Source organism: Daldinia decipiens (assembly GCF_022478715.1).
Source record: "Daldinia decipiens strain CBS 113046 unplaced genomic scaffold F4813scaffold_44, whole genome shotgun sequence".
NCBI classification, from domain to species: Eukaryota; Fungi; Ascomycota; class Sordariomycetes; order Xylariales; family Hypoxylaceae; genus Daldinia; species Daldinia decipiens.
In genome coordinates, this window is record NW_026054587.1 from 17,892 (window position 1) to 45,263 (window position 27,372).

General features: G+C 46.3%; 9 protein-coding genes across 9 annotated transcripts; 3 read left to right on the forward strand and 6 right to left on the reverse strand.

Moving 5' to 3' along the window:
- Positions 1-220: 220 nt before the first annotated feature.
- On the reverse strand, positions 221-1,470 carry F4813DRAFT_399645 (uncharacterized protein; the record flags this gene model as incomplete). The annotated part of the gene is made up of 2 exons (XM_049248192.1): positions 221-1,011; positions 1,081-1,470. 2 exons carry the CDS (start codon positions 1,468-1,470, stop codon positions 277-279), a joined length of 1,125 nt encoding a protein of 374 aa, XP_049095610.1. The 3' UTR covers positions 221-276.
- Positions 1,471-2,165: 695 nt separating this feature from the next.
- On the reverse strand, positions 2,166-3,824 carry F4813DRAFT_246788 (uncharacterized protein). Its single transcript, XM_049240093.1, has 6 exons — positions 3,477-3,824; positions 3,206-3,386; positions 3,106-3,140; positions 2,984-3,049; positions 2,818-2,926; positions 2,166-2,742 (listed from the first exon to the last, which is right to left on the reverse strand). Exons 1-6 carry the CDS (start codon positions 3,564-3,566, stop codon positions 2,351-2,353), a joined length of 873 nt encoding a protein of 290 aa, XP_049095611.1. The 5' UTR covers positions 3,567-3,824; the 3' UTR covers positions 2,166-2,350.
- Positions 3,825-8,420: 4,596 nt separating this feature from the next.
- Positions 8,421-11,507, reverse strand: F4813DRAFT_246824 (ribonucleoside-diphosphate reductase large chain). The gene is made up of 3 exons (XM_049240094.1): positions 11,241-11,507; positions 8,663-11,183; positions 8,421-8,609 (listed from the first exon to the last, which is right to left on the reverse strand). Exons 1-3 carry the CDS (start codon positions 11,415-11,417, stop codon positions 8,566-8,568), a joined length of 2,742 nt encoding a protein of 913 aa, XP_049095612.1. The 5' UTR covers positions 11,418-11,507; the 3' UTR covers positions 8,421-8,565.
- Positions 11,508-12,826: 1,319 nt separating this feature from the next.
- Positions 12,827-14,273, forward strand: F4813DRAFT_393411 (uncharacterized protein; the record flags this gene model as incomplete). The annotated part of the gene is made up of 3 exons (XM_049247420.1): positions 12,827-12,904; positions 13,040-13,217; positions 13,279-14,273. 3 exons carry the CDS (start codon positions 12,827-12,829, stop codon positions 14,271-14,273), a joined length of 1,251 nt encoding a protein of 416 aa, XP_049095613.1.
- Positions 14,274-14,358: 85 nt separating this feature from the next.
- On the reverse strand, positions 14,359-16,506 carry F4813DRAFT_246848 (CHL4-domain-containing protein). The gene has a single exon (XM_049240095.1). The coding sequence runs from the start codon at positions 16,157-16,159 to the stop codon at positions 14,534-14,536; it is 1,626 nt and encodes a 541-aa protein (XP_049095614.1). The 5' UTR covers positions 16,160-16,506; the 3' UTR covers positions 14,359-14,533.
- A 1,730-nt stretch (positions 16,507-18,236) lies between these two features.
- F4813DRAFT_373568 (uncharacterized protein) lies at positions 18,237-20,805 on the forward strand. Its single transcript, XM_049244832.1, has 2 exons — positions 18,237-19,166; positions 20,005-20,805. Exons 1-2 carry the CDS (start codon positions 18,842-18,844, stop codon positions 20,535-20,537), a joined length of 858 nt encoding a protein of 285 aa, XP_049095615.1. The 5' UTR covers positions 18,237-18,841; the 3' UTR covers positions 20,538-20,805.
- Positions 20,806-20,897: 92 nt separating this feature from the next.
- Positions 20,898-22,047, reverse strand: F4813DRAFT_373573 (uncharacterized protein). The gene is made up of 2 exons (XM_049244833.1): positions 21,617-22,047; positions 20,898-21,509 (listed from the first exon to the last, which is right to left on the reverse strand). The coding sequence occupies exons 1-2, from the start codon at positions 21,900-21,902 to the stop codon at positions 21,331-21,333; spliced, it is 465 nt and encodes a 154-aa protein (XP_049095616.1). The 5' UTR covers positions 21,903-22,047; the 3' UTR covers positions 20,898-21,330.
- A 473-nt stretch (positions 22,048-22,520) lies between these two features.
- Positions 22,521-24,013, forward strand: F4813DRAFT_247081 (uncharacterized protein). The gene is made up of 5 exons (XM_049240096.1): positions 22,521-23,125; positions 23,207-23,257; positions 23,308-23,432; positions 23,658-23,802; positions 23,934-24,013. Coding segments are annotated over exons 1-4 (624 nt in total). The 5' UTR covers positions 22,521-22,678; the 3' UTR covers positions 23,659-23,802; positions 23,934-24,013.
- A 1,009-nt stretch (positions 24,014-25,022) lies between these two features.
- F4813DRAFT_383084 (uncharacterized protein) lies at positions 25,023-26,217 on the reverse strand (the record flags this gene model as incomplete). The annotated part of the gene is made up of 3 exons (XM_049245898.1): positions 25,023-25,394; positions 25,449-25,893; positions 25,961-26,217. The coding sequence occupies 3 exons, from the start codon at positions 26,215-26,217 to the stop codon at positions 25,023-25,025; spliced, it is 1,074 nt and encodes a 357-aa protein (XP_049095618.1).
- Positions 26,218-27,372: the final 1,155 nt, after the last annotated feature.

A 27,372-nucleotide genomic window follows, 5' to 3' on the forward strand; every position in this document is an offset into this window, starting at 1 on the left:
ATACGGCATACGAAGTTATTATTTCAAAGACGAAGCTACGTACACCCCGCAAAACGTTACGAGTGACAGTGTTCTTCAACGTGAAAGCATACTATGATATGTATTTGGCTGTCAATTATCTACATGTATCTACCCCTTGGCTTAAGTCAAGCACCGCTATGTAAAAACAAACAAATCAATGTAGGTCGAGCGCTTAAGTTAAGATAACCCCTACCCAACCACCAGTTGGGAATACCTCCCCAGCAGAGCATACTCAAGCGTTGTCGAATGAAGTGTTCACTCAGCAGTGTCGCGTGAAACAGACTCATCCCACTTTTCCTTCACGCTTCTAGGTAAGGATCCAAATTCTTCGCGGAAAGGCCCGGTATAGCTGGAATATTTCGTCTTAAACGCTATCCATGTCGGGTCATCTGGTATCAGACCGTGTCCCAGCTGATGATAGGTGACGATGGTTAGGACCCATTCCTCCTGCCCACGCTCCCACCAATGTCCAACCTTTCTTTTCTCGAGAGTCGTTGTATAATCAGTATCACAGAAGAGGCACGATCCAGGGACGTCCCGACATTGCCTTAAAAGCTTGGAATGTAGCATGGAATCTGTGCTTTTCTCAAGCCTAAAGGAGTTGACAGTGCGGCCTGGGCCCCATTGAGGGTTATACCAGTAACTTTGAGCTTCAGGAGCGCCACCGTCCATCCGCACCCTCTGGTCGTAGGCCGCCTGAAGCCTTCGAATATACTTTTGAAGCTTCTCCCCCTCTTCCTCTTCCTTGTCCCTGAACCCAACCCCACGCTGCATTGTCCAAGTATGCGCACATATCTGGTATTCCCTCCGGTCAAGGAGGTCTCGAAAGTCACCCTCGGCACCGACGAAGCGGGCCTTTTGCGTAGAAGACAGGAAAAGCTCGTCATCTATAATCCTTGCCGACCATTTCCGAAACCAACGCGGCTGGCGGTAACTCGACTGGTTTACGACCTCAAATGCGCTCAACGCCAAGCCTCCAGGTGCGCCGTACTAGTGCCGATTCATAGCGAGGCGGATGTGGTGGTATCCGATGGTGAAATCGCTTCCACTAAACCATACGTAACTGCAGCAACCGTTATTTGATTTTATGGCGTGGCTATAACTGAATATGGTTTCGTCCCCACGGGTGTCTTCGAGGTAATGTAGACGCGTACAGGCACGGCAAAAGTAACTCGGCCGTGGACCATTCATGTCTTTCTCAAGCAGGTGGAGGAATTCTCCCAGGTCAGAGAGGTCTAGTCTTGGCAGCGATTTGATTGGTATTACGGCGAACATGTCTTTACATGTCAGAGTAAGGGTTAGTTTTGATACTGGGTCTAAGAATGAATTGTAGATGATGTAAATTATGTCTAGTGGTAGGTTCAAGAAAGCCGGCTTAGTATTGTCTGGCAATGTTGGAGCAGGCGACTGTTGATGTCGCCTCATAGTGATACTTTGCATCTGCCCCATATTGTCAACCGAAACCGAAATAGTAGAGGGTTATCATGGATAAGGCAATAGGAGTAAAGCGAAGGAATAAATAATTGAAGCCGAAGTTCGTGATAAGGGGAATGTTTTTTTTTTGGATTGAACTGGTTGGGCTGGGCTGTAAAGGAGTAAGGTACCTATATATATACAGGTATATACAGGTATATACAAGTGTACCTACCTGGCAGCGAAGGTTTTAATAGCAGTGGCTACCAGTTGGCCAAAATCAAAATTATGAAGCTACTATGCCTACCTGTACATGCAGGTAGATTGACAAGGGATTGCATAAGGGTAAGGATGTAAAAGACTACGGTAGTTTGTACTTCGATTCACAAAATGAATTATCAACGGGTTACTAGTTATGTTATAAACCTCTTTTTTCGGCTTATGCGTAAATGCATGCAAGTGCAGCTATTAGCTATCATACGATGCGCGAGTTACAACCTGGTCCAAAAAAACAACAACAACAACTGCACACTGGGCATAACATGAATTGGGTACTTCACACAGAGACATATGCGTTGATGAAAAGAAGCACTATTTATTAGTTCCATTGATGAAAGCGAGAAGCCAACTCCACTGCCTGATGCCTGATGCCATCTGCTCAGGGGGTGGGTATCTCTAAAACAGGTATTAGTAGTCCTAAGAAGGACAATGAATCATTTATACATCGTAAAAAGCCGCCCGTAACCTCGAAGTCATCGCATCATCAAGTCAAGGGGAATTCCCAGCTATCGTGAATCATCCTCACACTAACCGACCAATAATATTATGTGACCTGTTTGCATACCCTCTCAAACCAAATGCCGTTTTTTTCTGAATTGAGATTCAGCCTGACCAAATCACTTGCTCACCAAGTTGTTTATAGCATCAGAGCGGCTAAACCAGCAGCAGCAATGAGGCCAACTGGTGCTGCGGTTCGCTGTGCGGCGGGATTCGAAGTAGATGAAGCAGACTCGGCGCTTCCGTTGGGGGCAGACTCGCTGCTTCCCTCCGATGTTTCACTGCTTGCCGGACCAGTGGTGGTGATGCTGCTTACCAGGGTTGAGCCGTTGGTGGTAACAGTCGACTCGATCACACCCGTAGTGACAGATCCAGACTCGGCTCCAGAGGTGGCACTGCCCGAGGCGGAAGCTCCAGAAGTCGAGAAGACAGTACTAACAACCGCCGAGGTGATGGGGCCATCGCTGCCGCTGATAGTAGTCGAGATGGTCTCCGTGGTGATAGGGATAACAACAACACCAGTACCGGAAGCTGAATTGTCTGTGAGCATTGAGATATAAACGTCACCGTAGCTTCCCGTTACGATGGTGAAGGAGAGGCTCTTACTGCTGGACTCTTGAGTTGCTGATCCTCCGGAAGTTGAACCTTCAGAAGCCGTCGAGGCGGACGAATCCGATGAAGCCGAAGCTGAAGCCGAAGCTGATCCCTGAGAGGACTTCGGTTTTTTGTTAGTGGTTGTATAGAAAACATTTAGATATAGGGAAAGTCTTACACTAGGGTTGGCGGTGGGAGAATCGGTCGCAACCAAAGTAGTGGAGGCACTGGGATTCTCGCCAGTCTAAGAATTCATGAGTCAGCCAAAGTTAGAACCAAATTTTCATAGCTACAACTTACAGCAGAGGGAATACCAGAGACGGCAACACCAACACCTATCCCGAATGGTTAGCAGAGTCATGGGTAAGTTACCAATTAACTTGGCTACAATGAGACTTACCAGCGCAGTATTGACTACCGTACTGGATGACCTGCTGGGCGACGGATTGGTCAGGGCACGACTCCGTAGCGCAGTCTCTAACTCCGTATATGAAGTTCTGTTTAGTGCAGAGGCACGAGGGGGTGACGTCGGAACATCCAAGCTGGGAAGCTTGGCTCAACATGTTGTTGACGCAGGTGACCTAAAAAAGGATTGAGTAAGTGTAATTCGATATTATATTTTTTGGGGTTAGGCATCAAGAATTAGGAAGTAAATAGAGGATAATACTTACACCGCACTCAGGGAAGCCCTGAGGGAAGCCGGAGCCCTGAGCCGCAGCAACGGCTGCAGCAGCGCCAACAAGGATCGTAGAGAACTTCATCTTGGATAATGCCGTAGGCAGATTGATGACGAAAGGTCGATATGTTGAGATCGGTTGACTGTGAACCAAGAATGGTAAGAATTGCTGCTGTCAAAATGAAACCGTAGAAAATCGTAGAAATGGATGCTCAAAAAGCGTGCAAAATTGTGAAATGTGTGTTCGTGTGTGGATGAGGGTGAGTTCACAGTTGTGATGTTGGTGGAAGATCTATGTTTGTGAATGTGGAAAATGTTGTGAAAAAAGAGATGAGTTGGATAGATGTCAAGATTGGGAAGAGGGGACCGATTGTGTTTATCGGTTAGAAGAGAGGCTGCGAGGTAGGCAGCTACAAGAAGGCAGGTACGATATAGTGGTTATCTAACCAGAGAGGAAAGCGCACCTGAATGTCCTTCAAGGAGGTAATTTCCTTCGGTTGTGTATGTACTTGTGCGATGTAAGACACGAAACAGAGGTGCAGAAAGTAATAGGTAATGAAAAGTGATTAAATTGGAAAGTGAAGGGAAAGGGTTGGTAAAAATGTGCAAGGTGACACGCACCGACAAGGTAATAATAGGTAGTGGTTTGGAAGGGGACAATGATGAGGTGAGGTGTGTATATGCGCGCGAAATGTGTAGGGACAACAATGCAAACTGGTTGTTGACAGGGACGAGAAATAATTACTTACCAGGCAGAGACGGAGTAAGATCCAGGTGGGCAAGAGTTCGCAAGTCGAGGCTATCACAACTTGAATCTTTCGACTTGGGTGTTGAATCTTGGTGGTGAAAGAGGAAGAAAGTTGGAAGGAAGGCAGCTGTTTCAAGCTTTAATATTTGGAAACTTGTTGCTTGCTTGCTTGGTGATTCTTCCTTACACGTGGGAGGTAAAAATTGTGAAGGAGCTACGGAGAAGGAAAGAGCGGATGATCGGTTACCAAGGCAATTAAATAATTAATCGACCAGAGAGGTTAAGTCATACATGAAATTTGATCCTATTGAATACTAACTAACGAATGTATCATCTCCAGTTCCTCAAGTAATCTGATTTATTCTAACATGATGTGGCTAGCTGATCCACATGCAGGTATCAATGTTTCGATGTACACAAACACTAAAGATATTGTACCTACAACTCCCCTCCAGAATTATTTAGGTACTCCCGTAGTTAGGGTGTTGTCTAGTCAAATATTGTATTTTGCACCAAACCTGCATGGAAAAAGGTACCCGCGTCCACATATAAAGGTACATAGATGTAGGTACCGAGGGTGATGATTTGAGGCTACCTCATACTAATGAAAGCCTAGCGTAATGTGTACCTGATCCACCACCAATACATATTGTTGCGTAGCTCCCAAAAATCCGGTTGCTGATCGTCGATGCTAGCATGAACGAGGACAGCATCAATGATAGCAGGTGCTAAGTTGCAAGCTTGGCCCGCATCGTCCAGTCAGCCAGTACATGTATACTTGGCACGGGACTTGACAGCCCATACCGAGTTGCATCATTGAGTACTACATCTGATCTATGTACCTAGGCAAAGCAAGCATGTACGCGACGGGCTCATTAATATTTACTGGTCCTATCTTAGCTGGAATTGTCTTTAGTCGTCTGTATCTAATTTGGGTCGGACTAAAAGAAGGAAGGCTAATATCTATGTAAGCTGTATCTGGCAATGCTAGACCTCAGACTACTGGGGAAATAAACACAACTATGAATTCGATGGTTAAATAGCATATAATTAGCGTTGAAGATCATATAATGTATAGCATCAAGAAAGGAAATCGGAGTTGGTAATGTTCTGTGAATTTGTCTAAACAACCGCCTACCGCCTTACCTAGGTAGTTTCTTGTTCTAGATGTCTACCGATTTGGATGTATTCGTCGTAGTATCCAACTAGCCTGTATGTGTACATGGTTGTGATAATAAACAAACAACCACTGATTCGTAGACTCTGAAATTTGAATGTGATGCCCATATGCTAGCTTGTTGATTTAGTGGAAGCAACCAAGGAAATTCTGGAATTCTGGAAAGAGAGTCGATACTAGGATAGGTAAATAGATTGATTCAAAGCGGAGGGAGCTCCAGGAAAAAACCCTGCAAGGGTTACGATTAAGGCGATTACTGTATATGGACAACTGGACATGGTAACCCAGAGATTTGATTGGCTGGTGATATTGATTATCTAAGCTATTGTAGACCGGCATTCGGTATAAGCGCCGTGCCAATAGCTGTGCTGGATACCGTCTGGCTGCATTTATGTATCTGGAGGTAGTATTATCATCTAAAAGATCTAAGAGGTTGGGCTGAATACGAGATATTCTATGTATCAGGGGTCATATTCAAGTTATGAACAAGAGTATGTATGCGTTGCTGTCCTTGTTCTTGGTGTCCTTGTTCTTGCTAAAAACATATGATGGAGGTCTCATTTGAAAGACGTGTGGATCCATCATTGAAGTTCATGCGGGGCAGGATCCTAAGCATGAATTAGTTACTAAGTTTATCTAATCTGATTGGTTGAAAAAGGTATGACATCAATCATAGCTAAGAGCAAAAGTTGCAACCGTGCCTTGCATCTAGATTTTCAGCTTCTCAGTCCAATTCTCCACTTCCGACTCTCCACCCTCCACCCTCCACTCTTCAACTTACCTAAGGCCATTATCAGAAGTTATCAGGAGTTTTGCAGAACACGTTCCTGGTCTAAGTCCAAGAACCAACTTGATTAACTTAATTCTCCTAAGTGTGTAGCTAACCTAGGTCCCTAACTGTCAAAAGCATACGGTTATGAAGAGCCATTTAATATGAGACCTGTATTTGAATAATTATGAATTCTCATCGGTGAAGGGGTGAAGGGGTGAAGGGGTGAAGGTGAATATACCTTACCCGTATCCTGCAAGAAGAAAAGAAAAAGCAAGATTGAAGACCCTGTCTAGTGGGAGGCCCCATCAAACTGGCCCAGCCGATGTTGATGAGTTGTCCGTTGATGTCACATCAAGTTACAACAGACGCATTTCCCCAGCGACAACTAACCGTCTCGATGTGTCCCAGCGTTGTGGGTTGATAGGTACTCGATGCATTAATAGACACTCTAGGTTAACCACCTACGATTACTTACGTTAACAAGCTACTGGGCCTAGTTGCTTTGGGCATATGTTAAACGGGTTCTCACCGTTGCTAGTGTCGATAACCGGTCTCACCGAGTTCCCGTCGTGGCACGACTCAGCACCTGAGTAGGGAGTTGTGGTCCCGAACCATCCATTCGCGTTCAATCCTCCTTACACATAGGTCATAGGTCATAGGACTTAGGACTTAGGCTTCATTCCAACTTCCCAGCAATTACCTGGCTATGATCGCTCCGGCCGCATATCTTCAAAGTAGCGACATAGGGGACAAAGAATTATCGCCGGGAAGAAAACAGCCTCGCGAAGTGAAACAGCTGGAAATTTGCACCACCATCCGGTGCAACTTGCAACTTGCGCTGGACACACAATGCTCCCCCAGACGCTAGCAAGCTGCCGCAAAAACCTGTCCCGTTCGAGAAAAAGCTGATGTTCTGTGCTACGGCAAGGAACCAGCTTGGCACACACATACACACACACATACACATATACCATATATCTCGTCCCGGAGCAAAACATCCTTCCCCGTAATATTACGTAGACGGCTGAGGCGCTAGGGTAGTGCACACCTCGTAGGCCTAGCATCTCCCGCATACATACATATGTATACCATTGGCTCCATCACCGTCATTGGCCGAGCAACAAACATCTACCTATATTGGCATTGCCCGTCTATATGTTTCACCGAAACCCGCCTGGCCTGCCGTGGCCGCAGGCGAAACTTCTCAGCAGGTTATGTACGTGGCTGGGGTTTGTCGAACCGCTCGTCTTTCTCCCCTCCGTCATTAAAACACTGATATGATCTGCCCTGACCTAAACTGCTATCGAAATAATTGTAGTCGGTAAGGCACACGGATAATCTTTCGGAAGGGAACCAGAGGTCCTAGCTACCCGTCAAGCTACACTTTCCAATGTGATAGGGAAGATTATGTACGACACCAACCCTAATGTTTTATTCCATGTCTTGCCCATGTCGTAGGACGCGTGTCGAACACCCTATAATCGGAACCATGGTTAATTCTACTCCCGCATGCTGTTTTGATCCTACCAAGTCCTAGATCTTTTATGTCTGGCAGGTAGGATATTCTCCTTAGGTACCTACGTTTATGTATTGATGGCTTTAACAGATGCCTAATAGGATCCTCCCGAGCATCGCTGTGTCTTGATCACTGTCTCGGAGCACCACGAGGATGTTCATTGTATTTACCTGACCTAACGGGTGGCGTTGCTTCATGAGTTTTAAGGCCACTCTCAATCTCCAGATATAAGAAGTTGTATGTATGCGCAAAAGACATATTGAGCCACTTGTCTTGTCGAAAGCAAAAAGAAAAATACAGCTGTACAATGTGCTAGGTATCAATAACCGATATTATCTACCAGAAGTACGTCGCATCAACTTATGATGATTTAAATGAGCACATATAATAAATACTACTACTTGTCTCATCGGTTTCCAAATAACCATGAACCCATGGCAACGTGGAATATAAGATAAGGTATGTACCAGGTCAACCATCATGACAAGGAATTGCTTCGGGGGTAACTGCAATATAGATTCATCCGAACGCCTACACATCACACATCTTAGTGACAGAATATGCCTATTAAATAACTTCATTGATTGATTCACGGCGACAAGCCGTAATCAAATGCGCGATGGTCGCCAATAAATAACTCCAGATACGACTTCTCAGGAGAACTATTGAAAATAGTTATACAAGCCCATGCGTAGAGCTAAACACATGTCCTATGGACCCCAACCCTGATGCAATTGCATCGATGCATCTTCATTTACTACGTTTCTCCGTGCGGTCCAAACCAGACACGCTTCTGTCATTAACAACCCGGTTCCCATTATTCCCTCGTCAACTACGTGTCATAATCATTCCCATATCCTCATCAAACCTTTTAACCACTGCACATAACACAGGCCTCAGGGTTCTCGATACTGCCTGCGTAGGTAGTTATTAGAATGTGTTACTAAGAATTAATCATTTTGACTTACAAGCTAAGACGGCATCGGCGTAGATGTCGTACTCGCGCTCTTTGCTCTTGTCCTCCTTGTCTTCATCTTGGTTCGGCTTCTGGCCGTCGAGGGCCGGCTCTGGGAGTTCCTCCTCCCTGATCTTCTCTGCCGGTTCGGTAGCTAGAGCCTTGGGACTATCGCCCTCTTCGACATCTGCCTTAAACGGTACAGCCTTATTGGGTGATGCAACAGGTCGAGGTACCTTGACCTCCGAGACTAGGGGAGGAGTGGTGCTGGGCGTCGGCATCCCATTGGTAAGCGGCGCTGCCAGATTATTGTTCAAGTCGTCCCGCTGGGAATATACGTGCCTGGAAAGACCTGCGGATGGAGAAGACACATAATTACCCGGAGGGGCACGCTTCTTCAGCGTACCTGACCTGGCGGAATTCGAGTCTTCAACCTTGAGGGCCTCTTGGTCTACAGTGAACTGGATAGGTGCGGCAGCCGCTTGGGTACGGAGATAGTACATGCCAGTCTTTAGGCCGAGCTTCCAACCGGTGAAATGCATGCTGGTAATCTTACCCATGGTGGGTTCTCTCATGTGGATGTTCAACGATTGAGACTGATCGACGAAGGCACCACGGTCGGCAGCCATCTGGACGATGGTTCGTTGAGAGATCTCCCAGACGGTCTTGTAAAGGGTCTTGAGGTCCGCAGGGATGTTGGGGATGTTCTGAATTGAACCACCTTCGGCAATGATGCGGTTCTTCATGGCGTCAGACCAGAGACCCATATCAACAAGATCCTTGAGCAGCCAAGGGTTGACGACTTGGAACTCTCCAGCGAGGACACGACGAGAGTAGATGTTCGAAGTATAAGGCTCGAAGCATTCGTTGTTGCCCAGAATTTGGGAAGTGCTGGCGGTGGGCATAGGGGCAACCAACAAGCTGTTTCGTACACCATGTTGCTTAATTTGCTCCTTGAGACTAGCCCAGTCCCAGAGGTCACTAGGAGTAACATTCCACATATCGTATTGGAGAATGCCTTGCGAGACAGGAGAACCTTCATACGTGGAGTAGGTACCTTCAACTTTGGCCATCTCCACAGACGCGGTCAAGGCAGCGTGGTAGATAGTCTCAAAGATCTGCTTGTTCAATTGTCGAGCCTCCGGGGACTCAAATGGCATACGTAGTGCTAGGAAGGTGTCTGCAAGACCCTGAACACCTAAGCCAATAGGACGGTGGCGCATGTTACTGTTGCGTGCCTCCGGGACAGGATAGTAGTTGACATCGATGGTTTTGTTTAGGTTGCGGGCGACGACTTGGGTAACTTCATGTAGTTTCTGGAAGTCGTAGGTGCCCTTGTTGTAATCAACGAATGAGGGCAGCGAAAGAGAGGCCAAGTTGCAGACGGCTACCTCATCGGGAGCCGAGTATTCGACGATCTCAGTGCACAAATTTGAACTGCGGATGGTTCCAAGGTTCTTCTGGTTGCTCTTGCGGTTACAGTGATCCTTGTAAAGCATAAAGGGATTTCCAGTCTCGGTCTGAGCCTCCAGAATAGCGTACCATAGCTTCTGAGCCTTGACCGTCTGGCGGCCGCGACCTTCTGCTTCGTACTTCTCATACAAAGCCTCAAACTCATCACCGTAGACATCAGCAAGACCCGCGCACTCACTAGGGCACATCAGGGTCCACTCGCCGTTCTTCTCAACACGTTTCATGAAAAGGTCGGGAATCCAGAGAGCGAGGAAAAGATCGCGTGCACGGACCTCTTCTTTACCGTGGTTCTTGCGAAGGTCAAGGAACTCGAAGACATCCTGGTGCCAGGGCTCGAGATAGATAGCAAAGGCGCCAGGCCTCTTGTTGCCACCCTGATCCACGTATCTCGCAGTGTTGTTGAAGACTCGCAGCATGGGCACAATGCCGTTGGAGGTACCATTCGTGCCAGCAATGTATGAACCGGTGGCACGAATGCGGTGAATGTTGAGACCAATACCACCGGCTGTCTTGGAGATCATAGCGCAAGTCTTAAGGGTGTCGTAGATACCCTCGATGCTATCTTCCTTCATGTCGACTAAAAAGCAGGATGCTAGCTGCGCCTGGGGGGTTCCAGCGTTGAAGAGGGTGGGGGAAGCATGGGTGAAGTATTTGCTGGACATGAGGTTGTAAGTCTGAATGACTTTCTCTACATCATCGCCCCAGATACCAACAGCTACACGCATGATCATGTGCTGTGGCCTTTCTACAATCTTCTCGTTGAGCTTCAGTAGGTAAGACCGCTCCAAAGTCTTAAAGCCAAAGTATTGGTAGTTGAAATCTCGGTCATAGACAATTGCGGAGTCAAAATCCTCCTTGTGTCTCATAACACATTCGTACGTCTCCTTGGAGATCATAGGAGATGGTTTCATGTTCTTCGGGTTGACGTAGTGGTAAAGGTCGCTGATGACAGAAGACCATTGCTTCTTCGTTTGTTTGTGGAGGTTTGACACGGCAATACGTGCAGCAAGGATAGCATAGTCTGGGTGAGTGACGGTCATATATGCGGCCGTCTCAGCTGCCTATAAGAAATAACTAGTTAGAGGAGAACCAACTCTCATGAGATATCGTGTACTTACGAGATCGTCAAGCTGGACTGTGGTGACACCACCATAGACACCAGAGATGACCTTCTGGGTAATGGCAACGGGATCGACATGGTCTGTGTCTAAACCATAACATAGTCTTGAAACACGGGCTGTGATCTTGTCGAACTGAACGCGCTCCTGGCGTCCATCACGCTTCTTGACATACATGCTGAAGGTGAGTGTTGGGTTTTGAGAGACCCGAGAAAGGAATGGCGGTGGGGTGGAAAATGAAGAATTGAGTAAAGAAGAAGGAAATAAAGTTAAGACTTAGGCAATGTAAATAATGAATCCAGAGCCACAAATATCTGTATGCAAAAGCAATGCAGATCCAATGTATGTAGTATGATGTTATGGCCTGTTGTGGTTGATGTTGAGTGGGAGATGTTTGGAAGGAAAAGACTTCGAGTACAGTGGATTTTTATGTAGAAAACGCGTCCCAATAGAATTCATGGCGCGTTTCCGGGTTAGCGCGTAAAGAAAAACAGTCGGAACAATTAAACCCTCTTTGGCAGGCATTTGGTTAAGTTTCGCCAGCTGCAATCATTTGAGAATTAATCAGCAAGGGCTTGCCCCTGCCTGTTTGTTCATGACTGGCAGAAAAAAAAGCCACTAAACGCGTCTTGACGCGGGGTCGAGGTTACCTAACGGGTGGGATCAAGGTGGGATATGTACCGCTTAGTTTAAGGCATTCACATGTATATATAGGTATATATATATACCTTAGGTAACTACGTATAATTACATATTCTTTACTCTCGAATAATTCTATTTATTTTTATTTTACCATATATATTATTTTGAGACTTCTATAGTTTAATAGTTTGTTGGACTCGAACATGGCATTTTGTTGTCTTTAAGTGCTTGCAGGATTCTGTCCTACCCTCCCCTGTTCAAAGGTACATGTATCTCCCTCTTCAACTTCTGCCCCGCAATTAGGCCTTGGCAGATAAGATATGTACATATGTATGTACCTACCTAAGGTATATAGGTACCTTAGCTCTAGTATGTACCTATGCATGAATGTATTCAAACTAAAATGTTTTAAAAAAAGACATAAGTCTATAGAGAAATTATAACAATTTCCCATAGAAATATTACTTTAATGCACCAATCGACAATAGTTCCAACCTTGCATCAGTGTTACTATGCAAACGTTTCTTGTCGCGCTCAGGTTACATGTGAAATTGACCCCCTGCCGTTTACTCCACGAAAGCACGTGCGTTGGAATAGTTTAATTTAGCAGATCTGAAAATACATAAGAGATGTACCTTTATATCTAAGATCCAAGATCTAATAAATCAGATAACACGTCGAGGCTCATTCTACGCTTAAAAGCGACTCACTAAGCCAACCCACGCAATACATACAATTTCAATTATTCTGAAGATAATACGAGAGACAGATGAGGCTATAAACATTGGCTGCCTAGTTATGGGGAATTAATAAGTCCTTGTTAAGGTAGTTCGTCTTTAATGTTTTTTCGAAGTCCACTATCCTTCCGTCTCATAAGCCTAAGCCCCAAACACTTATCAGTTATAAGAGTTCGTAATAGAGGCATCTGTTCATCAGTTCCTAGGATGTCTGCTGGCGAGCCAGATTCTGTGCCGGCATCCGGCCCGGCAAATAACACAACTTACAAACCACGGTATATTGATGTAAGTCAAGTCCTTAACGTTACTAATATAGCCCCCCTCTGATATATTAATCATTATGGGCATTCTGAGACACGATTCTTGTAGCTTAACTTGGCCTTATTTATTTTAGTCTCATCACTAATTGTCCTTTTCTAGATTGGTATCAATCTCGCAGACCCAATATTCCGTGGCCAGTATCATGGCACCCAACGACATCCCGACGACCTAAGCGCCGTCGTATCGAGAGCCCGGGAAGTTGGCTGCCATAAGCTTATAATCACGGGCTCTGACTTTACCAGTTCCAGACATGCTCTTCAGATAGCTAGAGAATACCGTAAGTAAAACTCGGATTTGCCTTACTGATTCGGGACCGGATTTAGCTGACTGAACGAAAGCCGGTACTGTTTACACAACCGCTGGTATTCACCCCTGTTCCAGTGCCATATTCAGCACGACACATTCCCATGTAGATACAAACGGGCACACGATGCCTTGTGATGCAGATCCTTCTAAACCCGCCTCAGAAGATGACGAGCCTGATGTCAAGAGGACGACGTTGATCGTCGAAGAACTTCGAGATCTCATCGATCAGGCACGGAGTAGTAGCGCTGGCCCAAGCCCACTCGTCGCCTTCGGCGAGTTCGGGCTCGACTACGACCGCTTGCACTACTGCTCCAAGAAGATCCAACTCCACTCATTCGCCGCACAGCTCGACCTAGCCGTGTCCCTGAAACCACAACTACCCCTATTCCTGCACTCGCGTGCCGCGCACGCCGACTTCGTCAGCCTCCTAAAAGAGAAATTCGGCCCGCGGCTCGAGAAGCTGGAACGCGGCGCCGTCGTCCACAGCTTCACGGGCACCGCCGAGGAGATGCGCGAGCTTATGGATCTTGGGTTGTATATCGGCACCAACGGCTGCAGCTTCAAGACCGCCGAGAACTGTGCCGTTGTTCGCGAAATCCACCTCGATCGTCTTATGCTCGAGACCGACGGCCCCTGGTGCGAAGTGCGTCCTAGCCACGAGGGCTGGAAGCACCTCATCGAGGCGCCGAAGCCTACGGATGTACCTCTAGCGGACGCAAGTACGAGTACCAGCACCGAAACAACCGGCACCAGTACGCCGTCGGAACCAGCAAAGCAGCAACCCAAGGGCAAGCAACAGCAACAATCCAAGAAGCAGCCGAAGAAAAAGGAGCCGGAAGTACCAGAGCGCTACAAAGTCGTGAAGAAAGAGAAGTGGGTTGAAGGCGCCATGGTAAAGGGTCGCAATGAGCCATGCATGATCGAGCGGGTCGGAAAGATCGTTGCTGGCATTAAAGGCGTTTCGGTAGAAGAGGTTTGCGAAGCGGCTTGGCGGAATACGATTAAGGTGTTTCCTGTAGACGAATAGAACAGACTACTAGAGAGCGAATGATAAACATCGGGAAAGTTAGGTTTATGGACACTTTCAATGTGAAAGGATGAAGGAGGCCTTCTTTTCTTCATATTAGGCCGCTCCAGAAATGCTTCACTGGGTATATGATAACCTATCCGACATACCTCATTCCTAGAAATCAGAATGCAAACACCCAAAGCCATGCATAGTATCTCCTTGCCCGACAACGCCAGCCATGACAAAACAACAACAGGAAGCACTCGTAGTACAACAACTCATAATCCTGAACCCTTGAAGCCTTTTATCCTACCGTGCCGCACGGCCCCGATCGTCACACCCTCCTCGCCCGTCATCCACCCCGGCATCTTCTCTCCGTCAACAATCCCTGCTTCAACTAACTGCCGTATTCCGGCAAAGACGTGAGACCCATGGAACGAGAGCCTAATTTGAGGCGCCCAGTCGCTGTCTCTCCTTCCACTACCAGTACCATCAATATTCTCCTGATCTTCTACCAATACGCTCAAATTGAGTGTACTTCGACGTCCCTTCGACGACTGTCGCGATAGTGCAGCTGCCCTGTCTGCGTCATTCTCCCTTTGAATCTCGGACTCCTCATCGTCTGAGAAATTGGCAATATCTGTGGGAAACGGGTCCTCGATTAAGACGTCCAGCCTCTCTACCCCCTTTCCATCGTCTACTTTTGCAGCGCTGCCAAAACGCGCCTGCGCCGCCAAGCAAGCTTGTTTCGCTTGTTTCTCATCCTCCACATCCGCTGGATCACTCGCAGGTCTCCTACGCTTACGGCTATCACTGTCCGTCTTATCAGTGTCGATAGACGATGCGTCTGATAACGGTGGTGTGGGAAGTAATGTCTGTAAAGGGCTGTCGGTTTTTAGATCCGAAGTTCCTGTGCCAGCATAAATGCTCCAGCCGCCACCTGCGGCATTTGTGCGGCCCGCGCCCTTCACAGCCAACATAGTAGCGAGATTCTTTGTAGTCAAGTTCGTTCCCTTTAGGGTGTACCGTTCGCGTGGTCGCGACAACGCCTTCGGAATGCCCTCCACGATAAGAGCACGTAGGCTCTTGGCTTCGCCTGCCGCGCTTGCCGACGAGGAAACGCCCCCCGTAGCGGATTTAGATATATATATGTGCGGCGAGGCATCCGGGAAAGCAATGTAGATAGTCCTAGAGGCATCAAAGCTCGTCGTTATGCTCTTATTACCATTGCTGTCAGGACGGCCGCGATGCCGGGTTGAGACCGCTAGGTCCGTGTTATAAGGGGAATCGATAATGAAAATGCGCAATAACAGGAGCGGCATGTACTTTGGTCGATCAAAGTTATAATGCGCCTTGACGTCGGGAAGCACCTCGGCCTGCAAATTCTGCAAAAAGGTAGACGGATGGAAACGTGGTACAGCAAGCGATTCCTTGTCTATTTTCTCCGGGCCCTCGGCATCATCCTCGTGTGTCGGGGCCTTAAGTTGTTGGATACGGTAGGCGGTCCACTTGAGACTACCAGGGTGATCGTATAGGTACTGTAGATCTGCCATTGCTATCTGGTATAGACTAAGACCGTATCTCCAATCTCCTTCGAGAATCCTGTCGACTACTTCGCGTCGACCGCCTTTCCTGGTCTGCATAGATTCGTAGAGTCCTCTTAGCTCCTCCAGCGATTCTGCAGGAGGGTAGAAATCATCTTCGTCTTCGTCGTCGGGAGCATCTGGTCGGCGGAGAAGTGGAGGGCATAGGTATTGATTCCTTTCGTCTAACCAGTCTAGCACAAGCGATAGTAACGACGATCGCGAGAGGCGATTAAGAGTTTTGATCACGGTGCTGTTTGCGGGGTCAACTCGTAAGGATGGGGAGAGACGGGCTGTTGTTGGCAACGATAGTCGTGCCATGGCTGTATCGATTCTTATTCTTTCCCCCTTGGTCAAATATGACAATTTCGAACGATATAATCGAAGTAGTATCTATAAGCCAGAGATAGCGTAATGAATGTATATGGATGTTGGATACTCTGAGGTTGAAGTGGGACACGCGACGCGTCGGAGATTTATTTCATCTTATCGCATCTCGGTGCGATGAATGGTTCGGTTTCCCTGTTGTCCTACCCAAACCAATTCAATTGAAATTATTAAAATGCAACCTCTACTACATAAGAGGTACCTAACGTAGCAATAGCTCGAAGCTGAGCTTAGGTAGAGTTTGAAAGCAAATTGTAACCACTATTGACAATTGGTGTATTGTTTTAAAGTTAACATTAGGTAGTTACGTCAAGATCGTTATTAACATTGAATCTGGGTACCTAGGATATGTAAGGCCAAGTGGCTGACAGATGCTGCCAGCCGTTTTGATAGTTATGTCATCAAATACAACACATGTACTTCGTACCCATACCATCAATTCGAATTGATGTTCTTGCTGATTTAATCTGGCATCTCCATTCTCAAAAGTGTACCTAACCTAAGTACCTAACCTACATGTATCAAATACAGCTTTTCTCTCAGAATATATCGTACATACATGTATGCACCATCCTCGGCTCTCTTTGGTTGGCCATTTGGCAACTCAGGAGATAGAATCCAAAGACTTACAAATACGAATTTCCCGATTGATTTATATAAAAGTCAAGTAAACACCTTTAACATACCTATGTACATATATGCGCCGGGACAGCTGACAGATCCTCCTTCCTGATGAGGGAACCCGCATAAGCTCATCCGACAGATTCCCGCAACTCGGGAAAGCATCCTTGCCGCAACTCTGAGAAGCGCTGGCAAAATGGATCTCAATCAAGCAGTAAGATGCCGAGACCCCGAGCACCAGAGTCCAACCTTGACCTACTTGCCCTAACATATGTATGTACCTAAGGTATACAAAAGTACATAATACCCCACGCTACCCGATAGCGGATGGGTGAACTCTTGGCGAACGAGTGCGGGATGGAGGTTTGATTTTTCTTGGGTCTGTTGGGTAAGGCAAGAAATACCTTTCATACCTAGGTATGTAGGTATGTAAGGTCCTTGAGATATCAGGACCTTTCCCGTCATTTTCCATGCACGTACTTGCATATCTACCAGTCTACCGACCCTACCAATTACAGATTGTTAAGATGATTGGTGGCATAAGGAAGGAAACTGTAAGTAACTCGATTTTGGGTGCAACAAAGGACTAGCAAAGTTGACGTCAAGAGTTATCGTAGTCAAATGCTGATCTGTTATGTATTTTTCGTCGCGTGCGTATCAAGATCGCTTCCGGATCATACCATCATAGAACTGTCGATCATGACTCGCCACCAGTCCAGGTTGAGGCACATAGTGTGGTATGGCAGACAAGCATATAAGCAGACAAAGCTACAAGCAAGAATTACCTGATACTATCGTGAGATGAAATAGAATTCGTAACGCAAGCAAGGGCTATACATAGGGCCTTGGCAATCTTGTGTCTCCATAAGCCATTTCCCCCCTCATTGGTTTGGTCAATGATTTCTAAGCATGAGAATAATATTGCTTGGTCAAAGAAAAGAATAGGGGTCCCCCTCCACTAAGTATTATAGCTATGTATTATAGTAAATTGGGCTATGTAACAGAGTGGAATAAACGGGCATAAAAAAGCTACGAGGTCAAGTTTCTATTTAATCACCATGCAGGGCGGCTCGGGATAGTCAGGGTCCAAGTAATTCCAGACAGGTTGTGGTAGTGGGGGTTCTTGTATGTATTTCCTGTATAAATACACGCGGGTGCGTGGGCGGGGTGGGAAGTGTAAAACTCTCCGCAACATTTTATTGGTCCGACCGAATTTGCTTGACTAATAGGTCATCCACTCAAAGCCCGGACTGTATGCCGCATCTGGTATACTCGGGTCTACGTCGTAGGATCATGAGAGAAATTATTGGGCCAACCTAACTACATACATAAATTGTAGATGCAAGTACAGTGGATACTAAAGTCAAACCTGCGTCTGTAATTTGTAATCAGATAATAATAATATCTTGCTCCTTCCCAAATCTTCATCATCTTCTAACTTGTCAATGAATTTAGAAAATGCGATGTTGAGTAATTACAGATTATCAAAGAGTTTACGGTCAACGTCAGGTCAGACCTTTGTATAGCGGAAGTGTAAGCACGGTATACCACATATTTGACTAATACCGATTAATATCGGTTACGAAGAAGAAAGAGGGGCAAGAGGAGGGTTTTTTTTTATCTTCCCTAAAACGTCAACCGAGCGTCAGCTGTTATTATGTTATAGGCGGACCCATCAGCCATCGGTCAAATTCGGTGGTGACTAGCTGCAAACTTAGCTTTTGTCCGGCCGTCCTTTGACCCACTACCACAACTTTGAAGTACTTCTTCCGAACGCTACCAACTTTTTACTTTTACATTTACAAAAATATTCTACCCGCCGCCATCTTCTCCCGGTTCAAAAATTTCCGCTGTTTATTCTAGCAAATTCAAAACAACCACACCCGCCACACATCACAGCTTTGATATCCCGTAGCGAAGGGCGGTACAATCGAGTCGACCCTACCGAATACCCGAAAGCTCTCGCGAGCTCGTCAAAGAGAGTCACTTGAAAAGATGCCGCCGAGTTACTCCAGCCGGCGCGGCCAGGCCGTGAACGTGTCACAATTATTACAAGATTTGAATAGAGTCCCGGAGCCTACTGCAGCACCGGAGGAAAACTTACGAAATCTCGACGATGAATTGGCCATGTTCACTAATACCAATTTTATCGATTGGGATGCAAACGAGAGCCAGCAGCAGCGACAGCAACAACAGCAGCAGCAGCAGCAGCAGCAACCAGCTTCATCAAGCGTCAGTTTGGACACACAGTCGACAACATCGCCCACAGAAGAAGGGCCAATGAGTAGTGATCTAGCGGGATTCGACTTCAACCTTCCAGGTTAGTAGAAACGTTTTCTAACGTCGTTTTGTTGTTTTCTCTTCCCATTTCCTTACTTCCTCTTACTACTCAATTCTATTTTCTTCAAGTTTCTTCAAGTTCAATTCATGAAGGATTCCGCCATCAATTCCCCGCATTCATTATTGCGCTTTGGCGTTACACGATGGCGTGTGCACGTCTAGGGTTACTTTTCGAGGGTCCTCATCTACAGCCCAGCAGCCTCGCTTGAACTGTTCGTGCCTGGGTTGGTACACTGGCCAATCTACCTTCCGAATCGCCTATGTGCGCGCGCATGGTTGGTGGTTGGTGCCGCGCCTTGTTGCAGCAACTACCCAAGCAGAAAGGCGTCAATGGGAGACAGAGCTTGCGGTGTCCACCAAGCGGAGTCCCTCGTCTTATCACAAGCCTGGCACTTATAGCATTTTTGGCTCTTCTTTATGATTGCCCCACTATGAGTTTTCATGTATTCCGTCTCTGATTGGTTCGGGTTGGCTCCATGTTGCTCCATGTTGCTCCATGTTGCATATGGATTGCATCGATCGCTCGGTTTGTGCCAGTACCTCTTATGGTCGCGAAAGACTACCCTGCGATTGCGCAATCGAGCTATGGTGCAATAACCCGTGATCTTTAGGTGATCTGGAGTAGGTTATTGAGATCAATAGTCAACCCAAATCCACCAAGTCCGCTATCGAGAGTTCGCAGCAATGGCTTAAACTTATATCCTCTCCCGACACTAAGTCGTCATCGATGATGTTTAGCACCTCAGAAAGGTTTTGTCACAATCTGTTTTGCATTTGTCAATTGGGCCACAGTTTTTAACGTCACGTCATGTCTTCAGGCGATTTCAACGGGTTTGATTTTCACCCATATTCAACGCCAAATGTCTCAGCTTTCTCAGACAACCTAGGAAACCTACAACCTATCCAGCCTTCGCCAACTTTCCCTCCTAATGGATCGCCACAGAGTGCCTACGGGACTTCAATGCCGCAGACGGGTGACAAGCGAAAATCTACTGATCCTGCCGTTCCACCTCGCCGGCAGTTATCTTTCGAGGAGCAGTCCCGGTTAGCTGCAGAAGAGGACAAGCGGAGGCGGAATACGGCCGCCAGCGCAAGATTCCGCATTAAGAAGAAAGCTCGCGAGCAAGCTCTCGAGAAGCGCGAGAAGGAGTTAAGTGACAAGGTCGGGACCCTAGAGGGCCGAATTCAAACTCTAGAGACCGAGAACAAATGGCTAAGAGAACTTGTCATGGAAAAGACGGGCGGGAATGAAACGCTAATCACCACATTATTGGAAAAGCATAATGAGAAGAAGCCAGCTGGCAAAGAGTCAGAGAGTAATGCCAAGACGGAAGCCGAGAAGGCCTCATAGTAAATTCAGCATGATGATACCATTGAAACATTTAATGATGGCGTTACGGGGAAATCATATCGGTTGTGCACCGTTAGGCGGCGGCGGCTTTGGGGATATATCACGTCTGGTTTTGAAGCATGATTCGTGGGTAATCGTCTTACTCTTAACTCCAATACATGAGCATACCTAGGTTATGCCTAGCAAATCGCCATTTTCGTGATTATTTGATACGGTAGCAAGAATATATTTTCTCTAAGTGGTAAATAAGAGTATATGTATATGAGGCTCCCTCGACTTTGTTAGCGCTTTCACCCGGAATCTACGTTGAAAGCCTACCGTCTCCCACCGTCTCCCACCGTCTTTGTTTTAACACCCCGACGGATCCGCCACTCACCCCCGGGTCCCTGTTACAATTGCTTACAAATAGACAAGCAAGGTACATACCACATCACACATCAATGCTAGTACTCGCTTCAATGGCCCCCTTACTATGTATTAGGGCAAACAGGGTTACGCTATGTTTGTCGTCCACAATAATCTACCATGGTAGGGGATGAATGATCTAACAAGTTCACAAGATATGCATTTATACTTGACACAATGCTCCTGTGTTTCCTTGAAGGGTCTAGGTTAGATATTAACCATCATTTCAATTGAATGAATAAGAAGAAATACATAGGTATGCCTCAATATACAACTACCCATATATTTGCTAGAGTTGATTCAACTTCATTCTTTGTGTCCCCATCCCGAAACGCCCTAACCTAGGTATTTCAAAAGTTATGTATGTTTGTTATACATCTCGAGTATATCAGCTTCCATTCCCGGATTGACCCTCTGAAGACTGCGCTTTGGCTCTGAGCGCATCTAGACGCATCTTATTTCGCTTGCCCAAGATCCGCAGCGTGTTATTCCGCTCGATCTCGGCCATTTCGGCCCAGTTGGAAATACGGCTCATCGTGCCGTCCTCGTTAACGACCAGCGGGCCCACTGCAGCAGCAATGTCAGCGACGCTTATTCACCATCACCTAGTTATACGACCAGCCTCTATTTCTAAGGGGGGAGAATAAACCGGAGATACTAGCAATGGCACTTACGGTGATCTAGTTTCACCCCTTCACCGCCTACAGGTAGCTGCGTGGCGTCGCTGACCTGACTCGGCTCCGGGAGCGGCAGGGGCGTTTTCTGAGGGGAGGACTTCTGCTGATGCTCGTTTTCGTGATGTGCCTGCGTGGTCATAGCCACTTTGTCTGCGCTGGCGCTAGGGTTTGTGTTTGGCGCTGATGACATGGCTCTTAGTGACGGCGGGTAAGAGCGGTATAGTTGATGTCGGCTATTACTCAGGATTCTGAGGAGTGACTGCTTTTGAAGAATTCTCACCATTTGTTTTGTTGTTGTTGTTGTTGTTGTTGTTATTGTTGTTTTCTCCCAAGTTGAATTTTATCTTAAATCTCAATGATGAAGAAGCCGAACATACGTGTATATGCAAAGAATTCACTTAATTCTCCGTTGGACGATGCGCTTAAAGGTGGATGGAAGTTACTAGATACATCTTCCCCGGATGGGGTGTCACACACGGACCACTTGCCGTAGGATACATGTAGTTTCTGTACCTACAGAAACCAAGGTACCTGTTACATGACTAATAAGTCACAACTTCAATCTAAGACAACGGCAACACTTACTGTAAGTCGAAAGTTAAAATATAGGGAGGTATAGTCCTAATATAGTGGCTCCCTTCTTTATGTACTATACTGTCGACTTTATCGGAGAGCTATATATATATTATCAAGTTTTAGATCTTTTCAATCTATATAATATTCCAAATGATCATTGCCAATAATCATTGTTCACTCGCTTGAATTTAACATATTATTAATTATTAAAGGGTCTAATCCTTCTCATCCCATATATATCCAATTCGAACCCATATATGCCTACATTCAAATTCAAGCACTTAAATAATCAAAATGGGCGGTGTCCAGTCCTCTGCCAGATCCCTATGGTTCGCCACAAAAGCAGTATTCCACCTCAGGGAAATATTTAACGATATCATGAAACGAGCACACCACCCGAAAGGACCCCCGGTTCCTGGGGCGACGGAGTCCTACTAGCTAGAAGACCCGCCATATCCAGACATTGTCAACATCGTACAAGAGATGCCATCAGATCAGGCCGAAGTCATCATCATTGGCTCTGGTATTGCCGCTGCCGCAGCTGCCTACTCCATACTGGTTGAAACCAGACGTGTAAACAACCTACGTCGCATTCTCGTCATTGAGTCCCGAGAGATGTGTGGGGGCGGAACGGGTCGCGGCAATGGTGTTTTGAACTGCTCACCACATGAGATGTTTTACAGGCTACGGAGTACTATAGGTCTTCATCGTGCCGCAGCGCTTGTAAGATTCCAGCTAGCTCATATCAAAGTGCTGAGAGAGCTATGCCAAGGTATGGACCAGGATAATGCAGAGTTTCGCGAGAGAGAGATGGTAGAATTCTACCTTACCGAACGAGATCGCAAAATTGCGTTCGCTAAGGCGCATTTATTTGCACAGTGGGTTCCGGAATTCAAGATTGCAACCTTTAAGAGGGATGAGGCGCGGGAGGTAAGTTGCCAGTTAACATATATATTAACTCATTTTCTAGAAAATGGAAATGGGCATGCAAATATTAATATGGTTGTACAGAGGTTCAATGTGAGCCAGGTAGTGCAAGGAGCCTTATCATACGATTCAGCGGTAATACTCAAGTTTTCTGTTTTCTCTTTTTACATTAACCTTAGCTACAGACGATCTGGCCATTTGGATTCGTTAACTCTGTATGGCATCATCTCCTACGCACATATAAACAATTTCTCCACATAATGACACATACGAACGTTGTTTCCATTGACTCACTTAAAGGAGACCCATGGTATGTATGATATACGTTATGTATGATATACGTTCCGTAGTATTATTTTCTAACCCCCCCCCCCCCTTTATAAAATAGTCTCAAATCTGCCTTTGTAAGGTAATGGTGGCTAACTCTCAGTAGTAAGTGCGAAAGCCTTATTATCTCTCCTCGTTCGAAAAAGGACGGTAGAAATTCTTGGATTCTAGGATTGTAAAGCTGACATAGAATGTTTTCATACATAAGATGGCTATGTTGTCCGAACCACGCGTGGTAACTTCAGATGCAATCATATCGTGCACGCTACAAACGCTTTCGCCCCCGATCTCGTGCCCGGCCTGCGTAGCAAGATGACCGGGATCCTCGGAACTATGACTGCGTTGAAGCCAGGGTAAGTCATGGCGAGAATTCCCCTTCCTCTTTTCGACTCGTCTCTGAAGTCAAAAGCCTGCTGACTGGCCTCATGGGGTATCATGGCCCATAAGAGATTTTTGGATGATGGATAAATAATAATTTGCGTAGATACAAGTTTAGCCTTTTAAACCTAGGCCGCGGAAATGCATGGTCTGTTGTGCATGGGAAAACAAGCGACAATGCTATGCAGCGACCAGCCAACCTGAGCGGTCATGAAGATATCATTATCAGTGGAGGTTTCTCGCACGCAGCAGGCCACGGTGCAAGCATGATTGGCGTGTAGGATGATGCCCTCTTGGACCCCCTAGCCGCTATTCATCTCAATGGAATCTTTCCGTTGATATTCGGGCCCTTTTAGGGTAGGGAAACCATATCGAACGACGGGAGAACTGTGAAAACATGGTCGGGAGTTATGAGTGCCACAGGAGATTTACTCCCATTTGTCGGCCGGCTGGATCCTTCATTAACAGGCCGCTACCCAGACCTGCGGAGCAACAAGGCGCTTAACGATGGTTATAGACAGCCCAACGAGTGGATTTCGGCCGGTTTCGGTGGTGACGGCCTGATGTGGACGTGGCTTTCTGGTATCGCAGTAGGGGTTATGCTCGCGGGTAGCGAGGACTTGGACGTAGGACGGGAGTTGGGAAGGCCTGGAGGGGTTCTAGCAAGATGGTTTCCGGACGAGTTAAAGCCGACAACCAAGAGGCTTAAACACTCGGATTTCGGCAACATTGCTATTCGCTTCATCTGGTCAATGCTAACGAACCGGGAGCCTACAAGACCTGGTGATCGCAACCCCTACACAAATCGTATCTATGATGCGAGCGCCAGCAATTTACTGCTATGACCGAGTAGAGAAGAGCAGTTGCCCCTTCGATGAAGAGAGCGGTAGATTACTACGTATAGCGAGCTATCTTGTTTTTATTAAGTTACGTAACGATAGACGCCAGTGAGGCGTGGCTGCTTTGCTTATAGAACATAGTATATTAGGTATTATTCCAAATACAGCGAGGGAAATATTTACTATTAATAATAGCTTCTCGCTTCTCTTTGTCTCATACAAATTTCCTTCTCTTACACAGGGCAATATGATGTCTTCGGTCACAAGCCAATTTCCTCTCGGGTAAATACTTATTCTATGATCTAATAACAATATAATCCACACGTAACTAAGAAAGTACTTCCATGGTACTGCTACTAATTTATGTGAACAAGCTCTCTAACTACCACGGCACCGGAGTATAGTCTTGAGACTCGACTTAGTACTTCCGGCGGAACTATTTCGCCATCAGTTTGCACAAATTTAAGCCTTTTCGTACATTTATATACTTCCCGACAGCGATACGTCCGCATGACACACGACGGCATAGCGGCTTCGGGACCAATAAACCCTTGTCTATTCCACCTGAGCGTGCTGTCCATGGAGAGTTTTGCTCGTATGTCCAGATGCTTGATAACAAACGGTCGAAAGACGTCCGCTGCCCACTTGTGGATTTGATCCACGATGCTTAGTAGACTTACGGCATGGATTGGAAACCTCACGTCGCCTGCCCAGATTGTCTCTACATTCTGTGCCGCTGTCAGCTGTAGTTATGGCTTTAATAGGTGCTGGTTGCGACTTACGTGGTACTCGCCGTAGCGTCGAGCTGCGTATACCCTCCACTCGGAAGCGCAGGATGTGAAGGCAAACATCTGATACTCACGACTAGTTCGCCACTGGTACTTGGTAGGGTCTCTAGGGTCGCGAACGACACCGTCGAGAAGGCCTAGGTAGCGGTCGCAAGCACGCGCGATCTGCGTCTCTGCCTCGAAGTCGGAGGAGTAGCTCTTCTTGGCCTCGTAGATGGCGAAGGGGAATACGAAGCTCTTCGCGTCGCTGTCCCGGTCGAATGGGACCCGGGTCGCCTCGCAGATCTGAGACAGGGGGACCCAGCCCTTTGCGCTCTGGACTTCGGTCTCGAAGCCGCCGTGGGTAGGCTGGAAACCGATGGTTGCGTCTGGGGTTCGCTTGGTGAGTTGCCAGTTGCCGTTTCTGTCTTCTTCAAGCGCTGTGTAGTCGATTTTGTCCCTGTTGGCGGTTTAGCTTGACACTCGATACTTATTTAACCCTTGATATTGAACGAGGGTTTTGGTACATTCGAAATGCGTCTTCTTCTCGGATTTGGTCGAACACGTCCTCCCACGCGTGGACTTCCCAGCAGAATTCGGATACATTGCGCCTGTTGCAGTTGCGCCAGACCCGTTTGTCTAGTCGCTGCACTCGTTCGTTAAACTGGTCAAGCTCTTTTGGATTTAAGCTGCGCTCGTACTCGTGAGCGGGGAGGGGGGAGAATATACAGGACGGTCTGTCGGTATTTCTCTTTTTATACTGTTTTTTACTTGTAGATGCCATTTCGTATAGTTAAGTACCTAGTTAGAAATAATTAGAGAATTTAATAGAATAAGCTTGGTAGTAGCTGGGCACGTAAGGCACCAAGGCCAGCGGCCGTCTTTTGAATGAGCTCCGTGTTTGGAGGCATACCTGCTGTCCTATTCAGAGCTGATCTCAAAGGTGGTGTTGGTACTGGGATGAAACACGGCTGGCCAAATTATGGCCAGTCAATTTCTACGACGGCTGCCTCCCATCGCACCGATTTGGATAGCACTGCCTCATTTTCACAGCCTTTTGATTCGTGGAATACTAATTTTCAGTTTGAATATATTTGATCGATAGCCTCTGTAGATTTCTAGATACTCTTTGAAGTTTATAATTGTCTCTGTTAATTTGAAGCCATATCAAATGCCCAACAGTCGTTGGATAATATGGTGTCACATGATGCAGTTTCTATATTCGGTGTTATTCCTGGAGATCCCAACTGTTTCATCTCATGCAGCTCTTATTCTGTCTCATTTGCGGACAATTGGTAGAGTGGTTCAGGCGCTAATATTCTATACATGATAGGTAGGTAGTTTACAACTCTGCATGCTCTCTAATGGTGAGTTTTTGTTTAATTATTCAGAGGGTATTAAGTAATAACACTATACGATACTTGGCAAGATAAAAACGCATCTTTTCAAAGTCACTATCTACACACACACACACACACATATATATATATATATATATCTAATTACGTCTGTTAGGTAAGTTTAGTCTGGCATTTTGTATATATGGCTTACATGGCTAATATGCACATAATCATCTCATACACTTTTACAGCAGCACCCGCTAAATATAATGTTTGGATAAACATTAGTATTGATAGATTATAACTCTCCAATTATCAACAACAAAAAAGCTGAAACATGGTACAGGATATCACGATGTGAGCAAGGAACAGGGCATCGATCTTTCTATGGCATGAGCAACCATATTCTGAACGTAAATGAAATCACTAGTAGACACATATATATCATTTTTCGTTTCAAGCAAGCAGGTTGTTCAATAGAAGTTTAGGAGATTTTGTAATATTAGTTTCGATATGAGATATGCCTATTTCTTGAAGCTCTGCTCTAGGCATAGCCGTTAGTTTTTCATTTTTTCAATTGATATTTGAGATTGAGGTGA

Bases quoted from the DNA above. Each gene is read 5' to 3' on its own strand.
- F4813DRAFT_246824 (XM_049240094.1), bottom strand. From the start codon at position 11,417: ATGTATGTCAAGAAGCGTGATGGACGCCAGGAGCGCGTTCAGTTCGAC. The intron at 11,184-11,240 runs GTAAGTACACGA...TATTTCTTATAG, and splicing joins CAGTCCAGCTTGACGATCTC to GCAGCTGAGACGGCCGCATA. The intron at 8,610-8,662 runs GTAAGTCAAAAT...CTACCTACGCAG, and splicing joins CGCCGATGCCGTCTTAGCTT to GCAGTATCGAGAACCCTGAG.
- F4813DRAFT_373573 (XM_049244833.1), bottom strand. From the start codon at position 21,902: ATGGTGAGAATTCTTCAAAAGCAGTCACTCCTCAGAATCCTGAGTAAT. The intron at 21,510-21,616 runs GTAAGTGCCATT...TTGCTGCTGCAG, and splicing joins AGGGGTGAAACTAGATCACC to TGGGCCCGCTGGTCGTTAAC.
- F4813DRAFT_246848 (XM_049240095.1), bottom strand. From the start codon at position 16,159: ATGGCACGACTATCGTTGCCAACAACAGCCCGTCTCTCCCCATCCTTA.
- F4813DRAFT_247081 (XM_049240096.1), top strand. From the start codon at position 22,679: ATGCCATCAGATCAGGCCGAAGTCATCATCATTGGCTCTGGTATTGCC. The intron at 23,126-23,206 runs GTAAGTTGCCAG...ATGGTTGTACAG, and splicing joins AGAGGGATGAGGCGCGGGAG to AGGTTCAATGTGAGCCAGGT. The intron at 23,258-23,307 runs GTAATACTCAAG...CCTTAGCTACAG, and splicing joins CCTTATCATACGATTCAGCG to ACGATCTGGCCATTTGGATT.
- F4813DRAFT_373568 (XM_049244832.1), top strand. From the start codon at position 18,842: ATGCCGCCGAGTTACTCCAGCCGGCGCGGCCAGGCCGTGAACGTGTCA. The intron at 19,167-20,004 runs GTTAGTAGAAAC...TCATGTCTTCAG, and splicing joins ATTCGACTTCAACCTTCCAG to GCGATTTCAACGGGTTTGAT.
- F4813DRAFT_246788 (XM_049240093.1), bottom strand. From the start codon at position 3,566: ATGAAGTTCTCTACGATCCTTGTTGGCGCTGCTGCAGCCGTTGCTGCG. The intron at 3,387-3,476 runs GTAAGTATTATC...ATCCTTTTTTAG, and splicing joins AGGGCTTCCCTGAGTGCGGT to GTCACCTGCGTCAACAACAT. The intron at 3,141-3,205 runs GTAAGTCTCATT...CATTCGGGATAG, and splicing joins CGGTAGTCAATACTGCGCTG to GTGTTGGTGTTGCCGTCTCT.